General features: G+C 22.1%; 1 protein-coding gene across 1 annotated transcript in view; it reads right to left on the bottom strand.

Annotated features, from left to right (window-relative positions):
- Positions 1–13,721, bottom strand: part of LOC113552140 (glutamate receptor 1-like) — a 175,047-nt gene that overhangs the window by 45,435 nt on the left and 115,891 nt on the right. The window contains exons 4-7 of the mRNA XM_026954849.1: positions 11,150–11,279; positions 5,981–6,113; positions 4,698–4,818; positions 2,316–2,480 (exon numbers count right to left, since the gene is read on the bottom strand). Coding sequence (XP_026810650.1) covers positions 2,316–2,480; positions 4,698–4,818; positions 5,981–6,113; positions 11,150–11,279 — 549 coding nt within the window. The remainder of the gene's footprint in view (positions 1–2,315; positions 2,481–4,697; positions 4,819–5,980; positions 6,114–11,149; positions 11,280–13,721) is intronic.

Genomic DNA, 13,721 nt, shown 5'->3' with positions numbered 1-13,721 from the left:
AATATTTTTTAATAATTAGTACCTATATATTAAAATAATTAATATTTACACCTACTGTTTTTTATTTCGCAAGAATAAAATACACTTTTAATTTAATGCAATATTTATAGATTAGATCAAATAACAATAAATTACTTTTCGCGATGATGAAAAAAAAAGTTCAACTAATTCAAGACAGGTTTAGATTGAAAATGGAGTTATTAGTTAAAATCGTATTAGAAGGTATGTTATGCAAAATATTCATATACCTATATATTTATAAGTATATATACCAACATACTTTTATATTTCAGAACATGGAACGAAAAATTATGGGAATACAGCTCGGCGATATTTTTAAAAATCAACTGAAATTACCAGCATAAACTTAGATTTGATCCAATGATTTGGAGTTAAACTATCAGTATTATTTAGTATTTATGAAATATATATATTAATATATTAATGCTTTTGAAGTCTACAATTTATAAACTGCTTAACGTTTTGTACAACTGTATCTGTGGTATTATATGCCTGCCAGTATCCACAAAATTCTTATTCATTGAGCAGGTGTTATTCGACATGCACTTCTACCAATAGGTTTATAATTTTATCATTATACATTTTATATTTATATAGGTACTTTAAAAAACTTATAATTTCTGTTTTATTCATTATAAGGTCATTTGTCAGAACGCCACAATAAGGAATTTAAAAATGATCGAAAACACCGTAGATAGAAAAATTCTCGAATAAACATAAATAAAGGACTATTGCATATTCTTATTAAATTGGCTGACCCAGTTATATCGAGTTTCCAAAAAATTAAAACAAAAAATAATTCCAAATTTTCAAACGAAGTAAGGTTGTTATTAAAAATAAATAATTTAATTTAAGTAATACAAATTATTATGAATCTGATAATTAACTAAATAATACTAAATAATATACTTTATTATTAAAATTAATTATTGTAATAATTGAAAAGTATTTTCTTAAAAATATTATACCTGCTGTAAACTGATAAATTTTTCCTTAATTTGAATATATTATACGTATATTATTATTTTAATCAAATTAAAAAATAAGGTAATAAAATATAATTGACAATGAATAGAGATAGATGAATCATTGGTTATGACTTTATGAGACATTTCGTGACTATCCCAGACCTAGTGGCCGAATAAACCTAACAAAAAAAGAAAAATATATATATATATATATATATATATATATGTATATATGTATATATGTATATATAATGATTAAGTTTTTTTTAGTACGAAAATTAAATTCCATAAGAATATGTTATTATATTTTCAAATTGACCTTTGTATACGAATTATTGTAGGAAACAGTATTCAAATATTTCGATTTTCTTTGGATATATTAATTTAGACATACTAGATTAAATTTTCAACCACTTGTAAATCGAATTTATAAATATTTAAAATCGAAACTCCAATAATTATTATGATGATACACCTTATTCTTCTTCATACTTGTTATGAAAAAAAAAATTATTTGATAAAAAAATATTAACTAAACATTAAGTAATTTTGGCAAGAGTGTATTAAAAAAATAAAACGCAATAGAACAAGATGTATTTGATTACTGAGCTGATTTAAAAAATTAAAGTAATATAAATGCAAAAACAAATTCCAACTTTTCTTAAAAAGAGTATTCAAAAAATATTTTATGCTTATCCAAAACAATTAATTTAACTTCTTATAAATAAGCTTTGCCATATTGAAACACAATAAAATGCAACACACTTGTATAAAGTTAAAACCAAAGAAAAACATTAATCTCGATGGAAAATGAATAACACAGTGTGAAAATACAGTGATAAATTTGTATTTATTATGACAATGAAAATAAGAACACTAGAATTATTTTAATATTTACATCTCAAAGTTATTTGAAAATTCTATTTAAGCTGTGCATATTCCAATGGATAACTTTTTTTACCTTTTTTTATAATTTATTATTAGCATTTTGAATAGACCTATATTTATGTTCAAATTTTGGGGAAAACAAACAAATAACTTACTATAAAACTCAAAGTCAAATTTATTGTTATAAAAACAATTGATTAATTTTACATACATATTTTCATTTCATGGAAATTTATAATTAAACATTTTACTTTATTCAAGTTTAAAAAGCGAACTATATATTTCGTTTAAAATTTAAAATATAATTAAATTATAATTCATACATAATATATATTGGATATGTGCATTAAACGATATTACGATATGCTTAATAAATTATTAATAATAATAGTTTATATTATTTATATTGTGTAGGTATATTAAATATTAAATTCATACCGAAATTGTGTCCTTTCCTGCTCCAGGTGAAGTGATGGGATCTAAGTTTTTCCATTCAGATAGAAAATGTTTAACTGACCATTGATTCATATCCAATAATCTAAATCCAGTAATATTTATAGCACCATATTCAATAACTTCTGTCTCCCAATGATCATCCATTATCTAACAAAAGGCAATACACAATAAACTATTATTAGCTTTAATTACAAACAACATATCTGTACATAGTCATAGTAGTCATACATATTAAATTAAATAATACTAAAGAAAATAAATTAAAAAATTAAAAATACATTATTTATGTGAGTATTTAATTCTAACTAAATTTAATTTTATCCAGCTGCTTTTATTTAAAATATATTTATTTAAATAATAAAACACTTTATTTTTGAGTTAATATTACTTAAAATGAGTTGTGTGCAATACAAATATTTAAGGAAATCAAAAAAATTAACAACTTGATGTGTCTATATAAAGTAAGTATACAAAATTACAAGATTAAGTGATCATTATTTTGTATTTTCAAATAGGTTACTAAAAGACAGACTTATATAGAACCAAAAATAACCGGTTTAGAGGTCTAAAAACTTTAAAGTATTGGGATCTGTAATCTATCTAGAATCTAAATTAAATATTTTCAAATAATTGAAACCGAAACTCGTATTTTTAAATTTATAACAAAACCATTCTCCTTTAATTTATATTTTTCAAAAACTAAGATCAAAACTTTTAATAAAAAATATACATTTAAACTAAAATCGGAACTGTAAAAAACAAAAAGACCTTGCTGCAAGTATATAACTGAATAAGTGCACATAATTTGTATGGATTATCATATAGATACACTATTGAGTCTCATCGTGACGTATATGTCCCGGTAATTTTTTCAATACATATTTTTATAACATAATAAAAATAATTAGAAATGTTTAGTACTTTACTAATGAATTGTATTTTGAATGAAAAATTTCAGTTTTAAGTACAATATTATACGTATGTATTAATATATAACCAATGTATATTGTTTTCAATATATCCTATAGTTAAAGGTATCTAAAATTAATTTTGTTTATTATTACAATATTTCTTTTTAAGTATAAAAAGGAAAATAATTATTAATAAATGGATTTAAACTTCTCCTTTACACGTAAATTTGTCAACGAAAATGTTTGTCTTTTGACGGAAACTTTAAAGAACACGTTCGCGTAATTAATTAATTTAACACCCCCAACCTATTTCATTAATATGGAATCACTAACTTCACGGATACCTTGTAATTAATCAGTAGTGATTCTACGTAACAAAGATAAACTCAAGTGATAGAACACGATGGAATTTTAGGGAAACTCTGAAATTAAATTAAACTTGAATGTAATGAATTGATTGCTGCACTATAGTATGCCAGAAACCTAGGGTAGGCTATTACTATTTAACTTTAGAATTACCTACATGAATTCAAATCTCAACTTTGATAAATTAAGAGATTTTTTTCATAAAAACCTTGAAACGTTAGAATTTAAATTGTATTCAAATGTCAAAGCATAAATTGTATTACAATAAATTGAAAAGTAGGTATGTATAATATAATATGGTACCTATTTAATTGTCTTTAAATATAATACCTACAGTCTACACTTTATGATTATTATTTTTAATATATACAAATATACATTTTTTTTCATTTACATATTTAAGAATATTTTATCATTAATTTCTTATATTTTCCTAATATACTAGTATTATCTTATAATAAACGGAAAAAATATCTAATAGCGATCTGACGAAAAATCGCAAGTGGAAGTGGATCTATCTGCCATTAACGATGACCTAGTAAAAAATAAAAATATGAAAATCTGATGACAGAATGATAAAATCATTTATATATGAGTATGGTATCCATTATCTAAAAAATATAACAAATCAATAAACAACTTCAGTTTTAATAGAAAAAAACCTACAGCTAAAAAAATGAAAAAATTATGCACTAAAATCCAATATGACATCATTATTTAATGCTACTGAATAATATCATTTTCAAAATTAGACATTTAATCAGTAAAAAGTTCTATTAAATATCTTTGCTGTAATGTAATTATATAAAATAAGGTAAGTACTAATTACTTTTATTATTTCCATAAAGATAAATTAAATAATTCTTAAGACATATTCATCTTAAATAGACCAAGAATTTTAACTATTTACATATTCAATTAACCATTTAAAAATTATTTATGCGTGTTATATAATATACATATTATATATACACAAATTTTTAAATTTCATATATACTTATATGGATATATAAAATAACTTAAATATAAAATACATGATACTTTATATTAAACTATGTTTTTAGTTGATAATTTAACTAATATTTACCAATCCACTGAGTAAATAGTGATAGGTCCTCTTTCCCAATTGAATATCTTTTACATGTGACACAACAATTTGCTTAGCCATAAGTGTTGGACAATCAAGTACAATTCTTTTATTACCCCATCTGCAAATAATTTTTAAAAAAATACAAGTTAAAATAATGGCATGACAAATAAGAAAAAAAACTTTAATATATTTCACGATTATTAATTAGTAATTTAATTTTAACTACTGACATTTTTTTTTTTTTTTGTTATTATTATTAATCAAAACCATGATAATTTTCCTTTTATATTTTTCACAGACACACAAAAAACCACGTAAGTAGTTTGGTCTATAGAATCGAATCGATTAAAAAAAAGAGGGATGATTTCTGTATATACTTTACATATTTTATATGCAAAGCACGATACACAGTTGGCTGATGAATTGGGTCAGATGGCTGAGTCGGGATGGAAAAAATCGCTAAGAAACCAATTGTGTTAAATCGACCAAAATGCATGCACGAAAAATTCAAGTTTTCTAATAAACATAGATATTTCACGCTTATGTTTTGATTTTGTGTACCTCTATAGTAATTTAGACGTTAAGGTGTAGTATACATTACGGTAACTATAGCTTCATGTAAACTAAAGTACTTCAAAATTTAAATTATATGGTATCACTTTTTATAATACACGAGTAATATCATAGATAGGTACTAATACAATAAAATATTATATATATTAGTATACTAAATATAAATTTATACTTATTTGTATTATATTCAGAATTTATAATCAGATTTAAAACATTTATATAGTTAATGAAAAACTAAAAAACTTCTTAATTTTTCTTTCTCTTAATTTATTTACCTGTTTTTACAATAATTTTATCATAAAACGTAATAAATCACACCAATACGATATATATATATATATATATATATTATAGTAAAGTATTGTAAATTGGTTGGCATAATTATTTTTTTTTATAAATCGAATAATATTTTTAAAAAAAATAATCTTAATTCTAAAATAAATAATAAACAAAAGTAATATTTGAAATAGAAAATATTATTATAATATAATAATAGCCTATTACACGTATAAACATTTCAATGTTGCTAATTAGTAAGTTAAATGTTTAGCTGGTGGTAAGATGGTGGAGAAATAGAAAAATAATTTTAATGTAATTATCATCTCATTTAACATAACTTCTATGAAAATTATGATAAAAATCTAATATAGTATTAATCACAGTATTGATAATATATATATATATATATATATATATATTCATTTTACCTGTTCACTCGTTCTACTTGGTGAATAAAATTTAAAGCGTCTGATACATTTTGAATACGTTTGACCATGTCTACTTTAAGACTATTTGGTCCAAGGTCTAAAGCTTCGTACAACTGCTGCAAACGTAAAAGTCCTGAAAAATAACAATAACAATTATATTATATATTTATTTATTTATTTAAACTAACGAATATGTTACATGATCCAAGTTATGTAAAATATAGTTATCCATTCATATCCCCTTACCATGCAAAAACTCATTAGTGTTGTCTTGGCGTTTCACTTTTTAAATTATCTATTTCAGATTTCTCGCCTGAGGTTACGAACATTTCACAAACACAAAGGATTGAAACCATTGCCCAAAGAGGGGAACTAAAATGATGACTAAATAGGGCAGTGGTTTTAACATACAGAGAAGACAACTCTACGAACGCATTTGTTATATATATCTAATATCTATATTTGCATTTCAAACAAATTTTATCACCCTTGAGCGCACAATATCTTCAAACATTTACTACTTGTTTGACGTTTAGATTTTACCTACGCACAAGTACCTATATAAATATATCTTACGAATACTTAAATACAATTATGTAAAAAAGTATATCTAAAATGCTGGTATAAATAAAAAATTATGTTAGTTAAAAAAAAAACCAAGGAAAATCCCAAATCATGTACAATATATAAATTAAAGTAAATATTTTTAAAGGGTTCATACATTCGATGCACCCGAATAGCATTCCAATAAAATAAACATAAATTGGAAGTTCAAATTACATGCTATCTCTTAGAAGGGTCTGTCCGAATCTCACACTGTATATAATTTGAATCATCACAATATTATTATATATAATAAATACTATACATATAACATTTTATTTAAATTTATGAAACTTTCAATTCAATTTTTTCAAAATAAATTGAAAAAAAAAATAAAAAATAAGAATTTGAGCATTCCAATGTATGCTTATTTTTTGGCATGCAGTACGGATGTACCGAAAATTATTACGATACGTCACTATTTTTTTTTTCTACAAACAGAAAAATCAAAAAAAAATGTTTGTAAATGCTTTCACCAGTTTATTAATAAGTATGAACAACTTGAAATCAAATTTATCACCAACAATACTGTACGCTCTTTTAAAATACAATAATAAAATGAATCCGTTTTTATTTAGGATAGAGCATAAGGAGAAAAATGCAATCAATAGATTTACATAAATATTTAAACAGAGAATGTAATATTTTTAAAATTATTTTTCGGACTGTCATTCTTGAATCCAAATTGTGTATGTTTTACAAACGATATCAAAGCAATTTAACATGGTGATGATAGATTACGTACATTCTGTAACTACTTCTCAAAAACTTATGTGATAGCTAACAGTTAATATCCTCGATCAAATTAAGTTAAATTGTCGAATTCTACAATTCGCTCAACTAGTATTTTGAATCATTCCTGCTGAATAAAAATTTTACTCTCCAAGTTATAATATATTTCAACTAGTCGATTTTTTAGTACAGCGTAATCTATATGTAAAAATGTGTATTCAAATTTAAATAATAGGCGTCGAAAATATTATAAAAAGTGAAATTTAAAAGTATAGCGATGATATAATTGGCAATTATAAAAAATAGAATTTAGTAAAATAATTTAATATACATAAAGTATTTTTTGGTAGAAAAGTAAATAAAAATAAATATATATTCAGTTAGTACAATATAATATGACATTGAAGATGATAATAAAAAAAATTAGAAATTATAACCAAAATAATGAAATGTAATAAAATTATATAATATCTAGCAAATTTTATAATTGAAACATTTAAAAATTTAATATGAAATTCAAAAATATAACAATTATACCAGTAAAAAAAAATAAGTTTCTACTATCAACCCTATAAGTCTACAAAAGGAAAATATAAAATGTAAATTAGTAAAATCATATAAAGTTGTTTAAATAAAATATTATATATATTATATATAACGCTAAATGTCTAAATATTATGATAAGTAAAATTATATAAGAAATGTAATTTGAACAGCGACCTTCTAACAGATGACATGCAATTCTAACGCAGCCCAAGTAATACATCAAAATAAACACAAATATCATTATTATTATTATTATTTTGAATAAGTAAAAAAACATTTTATTTTTATTGACACCATCGCACAAAAAAAAAATAAAAATAGAAACATAATCATGACAGTATATGTTATAAGGAAAGTATGAATCAGAGTATTCTATAAAATTCTCAGTAATTCTTAACTTACCACACATACAAATTGAAAGTTAAGCATAGTTAAACATAATACCCAAATACAAAATTTCATAGCTGATAACACGCTATTAAAACTAAATAATATGAAAATTATAACTTCATATTGTCATATTATTAATAATATCAGGAATACATATAACAATAAATTTAAACTAATACTTTAGAATTTAGATATTAATATTAAGTATTTAAACAATGACATATAATATTTTCAATGGATCCCAAAATTCTAAGATGATAAAAAATATGTATGTATTTTTTTATCGTGGAAATAATAATATAAATTAATCAGATTCTTAAAATTTGTAATTTTATCAATATTTATAAAACCAAAACATATATAAAAAGAACAATATTAATAACCATTTTCAAACATTTTTTTGAAATTGTATATATTAAAATAAATATAAAATTGAATTTACTTTTATAGAATTGAAAATTCGATTTAAAATGTAGAATAAACGTCAGAAACAGATCAATTTTGTAAATGTTAACTATTCCCACATAAATGTAAACGAAATAAATTACACCTTTCTATTTTTTTTAGTAAAAAATTACTTAAAAGGACAATACCAAATCTTTATTGTTTCTTTACTTAGTTCGGAACAAGCACATTCCACAGTAAATGGTTATTAAAAATAAAAGAACACTCTCCATTAGCGAGTATTATTTTTTATTTTACACATAAAGAGATCTTTTGTTTCTTATGAAGACTTTTATGCATAAATTCGCTTTTGTCTTCACATTTTAATGTCATTTTCTTTCAATGCTTTAGTATTTAATCGATTTTTAATTTGAGTTATTTCAACTAAATGATAGGATGGCCTAATTTTTTGTAAATTTAACGATTGAAAATATAAAAATAACATCTCTATAATTCGTATACTATTAACTATATCTTATAATATATCTAAAAATTGTACATATACTTTGACACTTGAAAATTAATTTAATTAATAAGAATACTATTTAAAAAAATTATAAAATGAAAAAAAAAAACAAAAAAAAATACGTGATTTTTACTCAAAATTAATTCTGTTTTTTGGTGTAATTTTTTTGTATTTTAAATATTCACCAAATATTTAATTTATCATTTTCAATACATAATAAAATTTTCAAAAATATATGTATGTATAAATATATATTATAATAACTAAATATAAATAATTTAATAAATGCAATTTTCGAAAAAATTATATAAACCTATAATTATATTAATAAAAATAAAATAAACTACTTTAATAGCTATATCAAAAATATATCACAAAATAATCTTAATGATATAGGCTGACAGATCGTCTCTGTTCAAAATCATTTTTCGTACTCAATGATATATCATTGGATTCAAATTAACACACCCATAATTAATAATGGCTCACACTTTTCGCGCTTTCCAATTTTTCTACTATTATTTATTTAAAAGTTATGGGACTTTTTTTGCTTTTGAACTCCCAAAATACCAATTACTAACTATATTTATTTTTCTATCAGAAAACGTCCCAAAATTTGAAATTTTAAAAGTTTAAATTGCCCCAATAGATGATAATAAACAGAAAAATACACACATCATTGCAAAATCGATACATTCATTACTCTGCTTAGAACTTGAAACATTTATTTATTGCCTATAATGTTCCATACAAGTTTGAATGATTTATATTGATTCGTATGATTTAAAACCAACAAGGAATCACTTAATTTTTAAGATGAAAAAAAACTTAAGTTGTTTAAAACAAAGAGGAGTGTAATTCATAAGCATTTGGTTTTACTACGCATGCATGCATGCATGCATGCATGGAAAAATGGTTATATATTTGAATTTTCATGAAATGAATATAATTAATTCCTTAATGAACCAACCTCGAATCAAATTAATGTTCATCTAGTAAAAAATTATTTAGTGTTACCACTATTACCTTAGATTGTGATTTGATTGCATACCTACGTTAATATATCAAAAGTTGCCATCAATATTATTTTGTAACCAATTGATGTGCTTTATAATAATATCGGTGTATAATGGGAAATAAAAATAAAAACATTTAGATTCGCATCTTAAAGGATTGTACCTATTCTGTTACCCTTACTTTTTATTCAAACTGATTAACCAAAGCTAAAACTCTTTATTCCAAAGAGTATTAATAATGCATCCAAAGAAATTTAAATGACAAAATGAATGAAACTTTTTTAGAAAAGAAATATTTAAATTAAATAGGATATGAAAGGACTTTTAAAATAAACTCTAAATTTCAGTACTGTTACTTAAACGTATTTTATACCTACTACTATGTTAAGACAGAAGATTTTATCAAACATTTTATTTTAAAGTTTAATTTAGAAACACTACGAAGAAAAATGTTCATAAATACGTAATATTAAATAGAAACCTACCTAAAAAATCTATTAATTCATTTATGTTAGAGTTATTATCTAATAAACTCTAAATTAAATAAAAGTCACTAAAGAGTTGTCATTTATAATAATTTTATATAAATAGACTTGAAGGATTGAAAAAATAAAAATACTCTAATATTTTAAAAATCTAAAGTAACTAGATGAAAAATCTGGGTAATAAACCTTCAAATTATTACATAAAAAATTATATTTTTGATCATGTATAATAAAAATAATGAAAATGTAAATAAATAATTATTTTGTTTTGAAATCTTAATATAAGCAAGTATGAGTAATATATAATTATATAAAAATTTTAATTATAATATATTCCAAAGGTAATAAAAAAAATATTCATTATTTTTTATTAATTCAGGCTATCTGTTATGATGACAATAAAATGTTAAAAATCATTTTATTAGGTTAAACTAAAAATAATTAATTAATAATTAATCAATATCGAAGTAAATATAAATTTACTTACCATCATGTGAGTCATACATATAAATTATATTGGTCCAACCATAATATCGAACGGTATCCAATATGGCACGGTGGTAGTCTGGTCTAAGACTGACCGCATAGTCTAACATCCCCGATGAGGGTGACAATACCTAAAAAAATTATTACAATTATAATTAACACTTTATTTTTAAAATAAATGTAAGTAATATATATATATATATATATTATAATCTAAATTATATCAATATATTATAATGTAAATTATGCAGTTTGGTGTATATATCTCTCTCTAAATACATATTTTTAAAGTACAAGTGATGTATACGTTTTATAATTCCAAAAATTTGTTTTAATTATTAACAATAATAGTAAAAAAAACATTAATCATTTAAATACAGTAGGTTTTCTATCTATTAACAATTCACGATACTTAAAATATCTTCTTTATGGGCAACATTTTGCATAATATTTTCATCAAATTATCGGTTTAACAATTGCAAAGAATATAACTTATCGAAAATTTCAAGAAACCTTTGGAAATCGTTAGAAATGACAGAAAATATCGAAAAATACACGTCAATTTAGTAATAAATTACATCGATGGCTAAGAGGCCAAAAGTTGTATGTCTAATTTTTCTCAAAATCGTTTTATAATTCTATTGGGTTAATCTGGGTGTCTTTTTTATTCGGTAAAACACGATAATTCAATATTGTAATTAAAACATGTTTTATTTATACTTTAATTTTTGTGATTTTAGCACAAGTTAGGTTTTTTTAGTGCACACGTATAACAAGTCCTAAATTAATGATACATACAATAAATATTTTACCCTGGTCTAAATATTAAGCGGACAAATTAAAAAATTTAATTAAAATATTTTATTTTGATGAATTATCGAAGGCCCATTAAAAATTACTTGCAATAACGTCCCGTGTCCAGGGAAAGACCGTTTTTAGAAATTTCCAGGAATACCAACCCTAATTATATATTTTTCATAAATAAACATCTTGGCTATATACTGGAATGATAAATTTCTATCTATATAAAAATTTCTTGGTAAAAATTAGATCTTTGGTATTTTTGAGAGGTCAAATTTAAAAATTCTCTGTACTGTTCCAGTACTTACTTCAATCTATTTTTTTAGGAAAACAAAAATAAAATTAAGGGAAAACTTGAATTTTTACACAAAATCAGATTTTTTGTTGTTTTAATACAAGAGAAATAATAACCCTAGAGACATGACATTTTCACTAAATATTTATATTAGCATTTACTAAACATGAAATAATTTTTTCAAATATTTTTATTTTTCTATACTATTTATAGTTATTTGAAATGTTTGGCTTTGTATACTTTTTTTTTTTTTGATTTATGTATGATACATTTTTGTTTGTGAGTAATAAAAATATAGACAATTTTTTTTTTATTTATTTAATTTTAAAATGTTCCTGACAGTGTCATTTAACTTATTGATAATATTAATTAACATTTTAGCAGTTTAACAATTGATAATACAGACAATTTAATATAGAGTAGTAACTATAGTAAGTTTCTGCTACACCATATATTTTAACATAGTCATATTTTAACTTTTATATAAATAACCAGTCAAGGTAACAATTGTAACAAATTCAATAAAATTTTCAATTTTACAAGTATATAAGTTTATTTTATGAAAATTAAAAAATAAAACTATGTTAAATCACAATACATTTTGAGTGATTAAAGTTAATTCATATTTCGACAATACCATCGGATATTTATAATGGTTTAACTTTAACCAGTTTTTATTATCATCTATGATTCATAAAATATTGATTTTTTTTTTTATTATTATTAAAGATTTATACAACTACATACATAACATTTAAATACATGCAATTGAATAAAAATGATCTACCTTCCGTAAACATAGCTTATGTTACTATTTCTACAATATATGTAAATTTACAATTTAATTATTTATCGGTGATTATATATACTAATTATGAACAATACAAATATACAATAGTTACAGTAAATTATGATTGATAGTAGAAACTTAAAACATACAACTTAAGTTATCGTTTTCTATATATGGTATAATTTTCAAATTATTTGAACTTTTTTTGAGATACAATTTAAATAAAACATTTTTATTTTAGTCAAATTAATTTTTTTATGAATGTTTAAATTAATTTATATTTTTACAACATTGCATATATAATTCAATAACAAATAACCGTAAATAGATACTCTCTATGAGCTATTTAAAGTCTGTTATAAACATATTTAAAATGGTAATACATATAATATATAATTGTATTTTTGTATCTGTATCACTTTATCCAAAATACATAAAAACAATTTTTTTTTTTGTATATGCATTTGACATTAATTATTGACAAAATCGTCAAAATAATGATAATTTACAAACTATGAATATTTTTTTTATAATACAAAATTTATAAAATCTTCAATTTTTGAAGCTAAAGTTTAAACATTTAATTGAATATTCCTCATAAATAGTTGTTTTTGGAATCAAAATCTAAAATATATTCAATAACAATTTGGTATGATAATATTATTATCATGTGGTATGTGTGCGGGT

This window comes from Rhopalosiphum maidis, chromosome 2, assembly GCF_003676215.2.
Source record: "Rhopalosiphum maidis isolate BTI-1 chromosome 2, ASM367621v3, whole genome shotgun sequence".
Classification (NCBI taxonomy): Eukaryota; Metazoa; Arthropoda; class Insecta; order Hemiptera; family Aphididae; genus Rhopalosiphum; species Rhopalosiphum maidis.
Note: the sequence above shows the minus strand (reverse complement) of the source record. Positions and strands in the feature narration are given on the sequence as shown.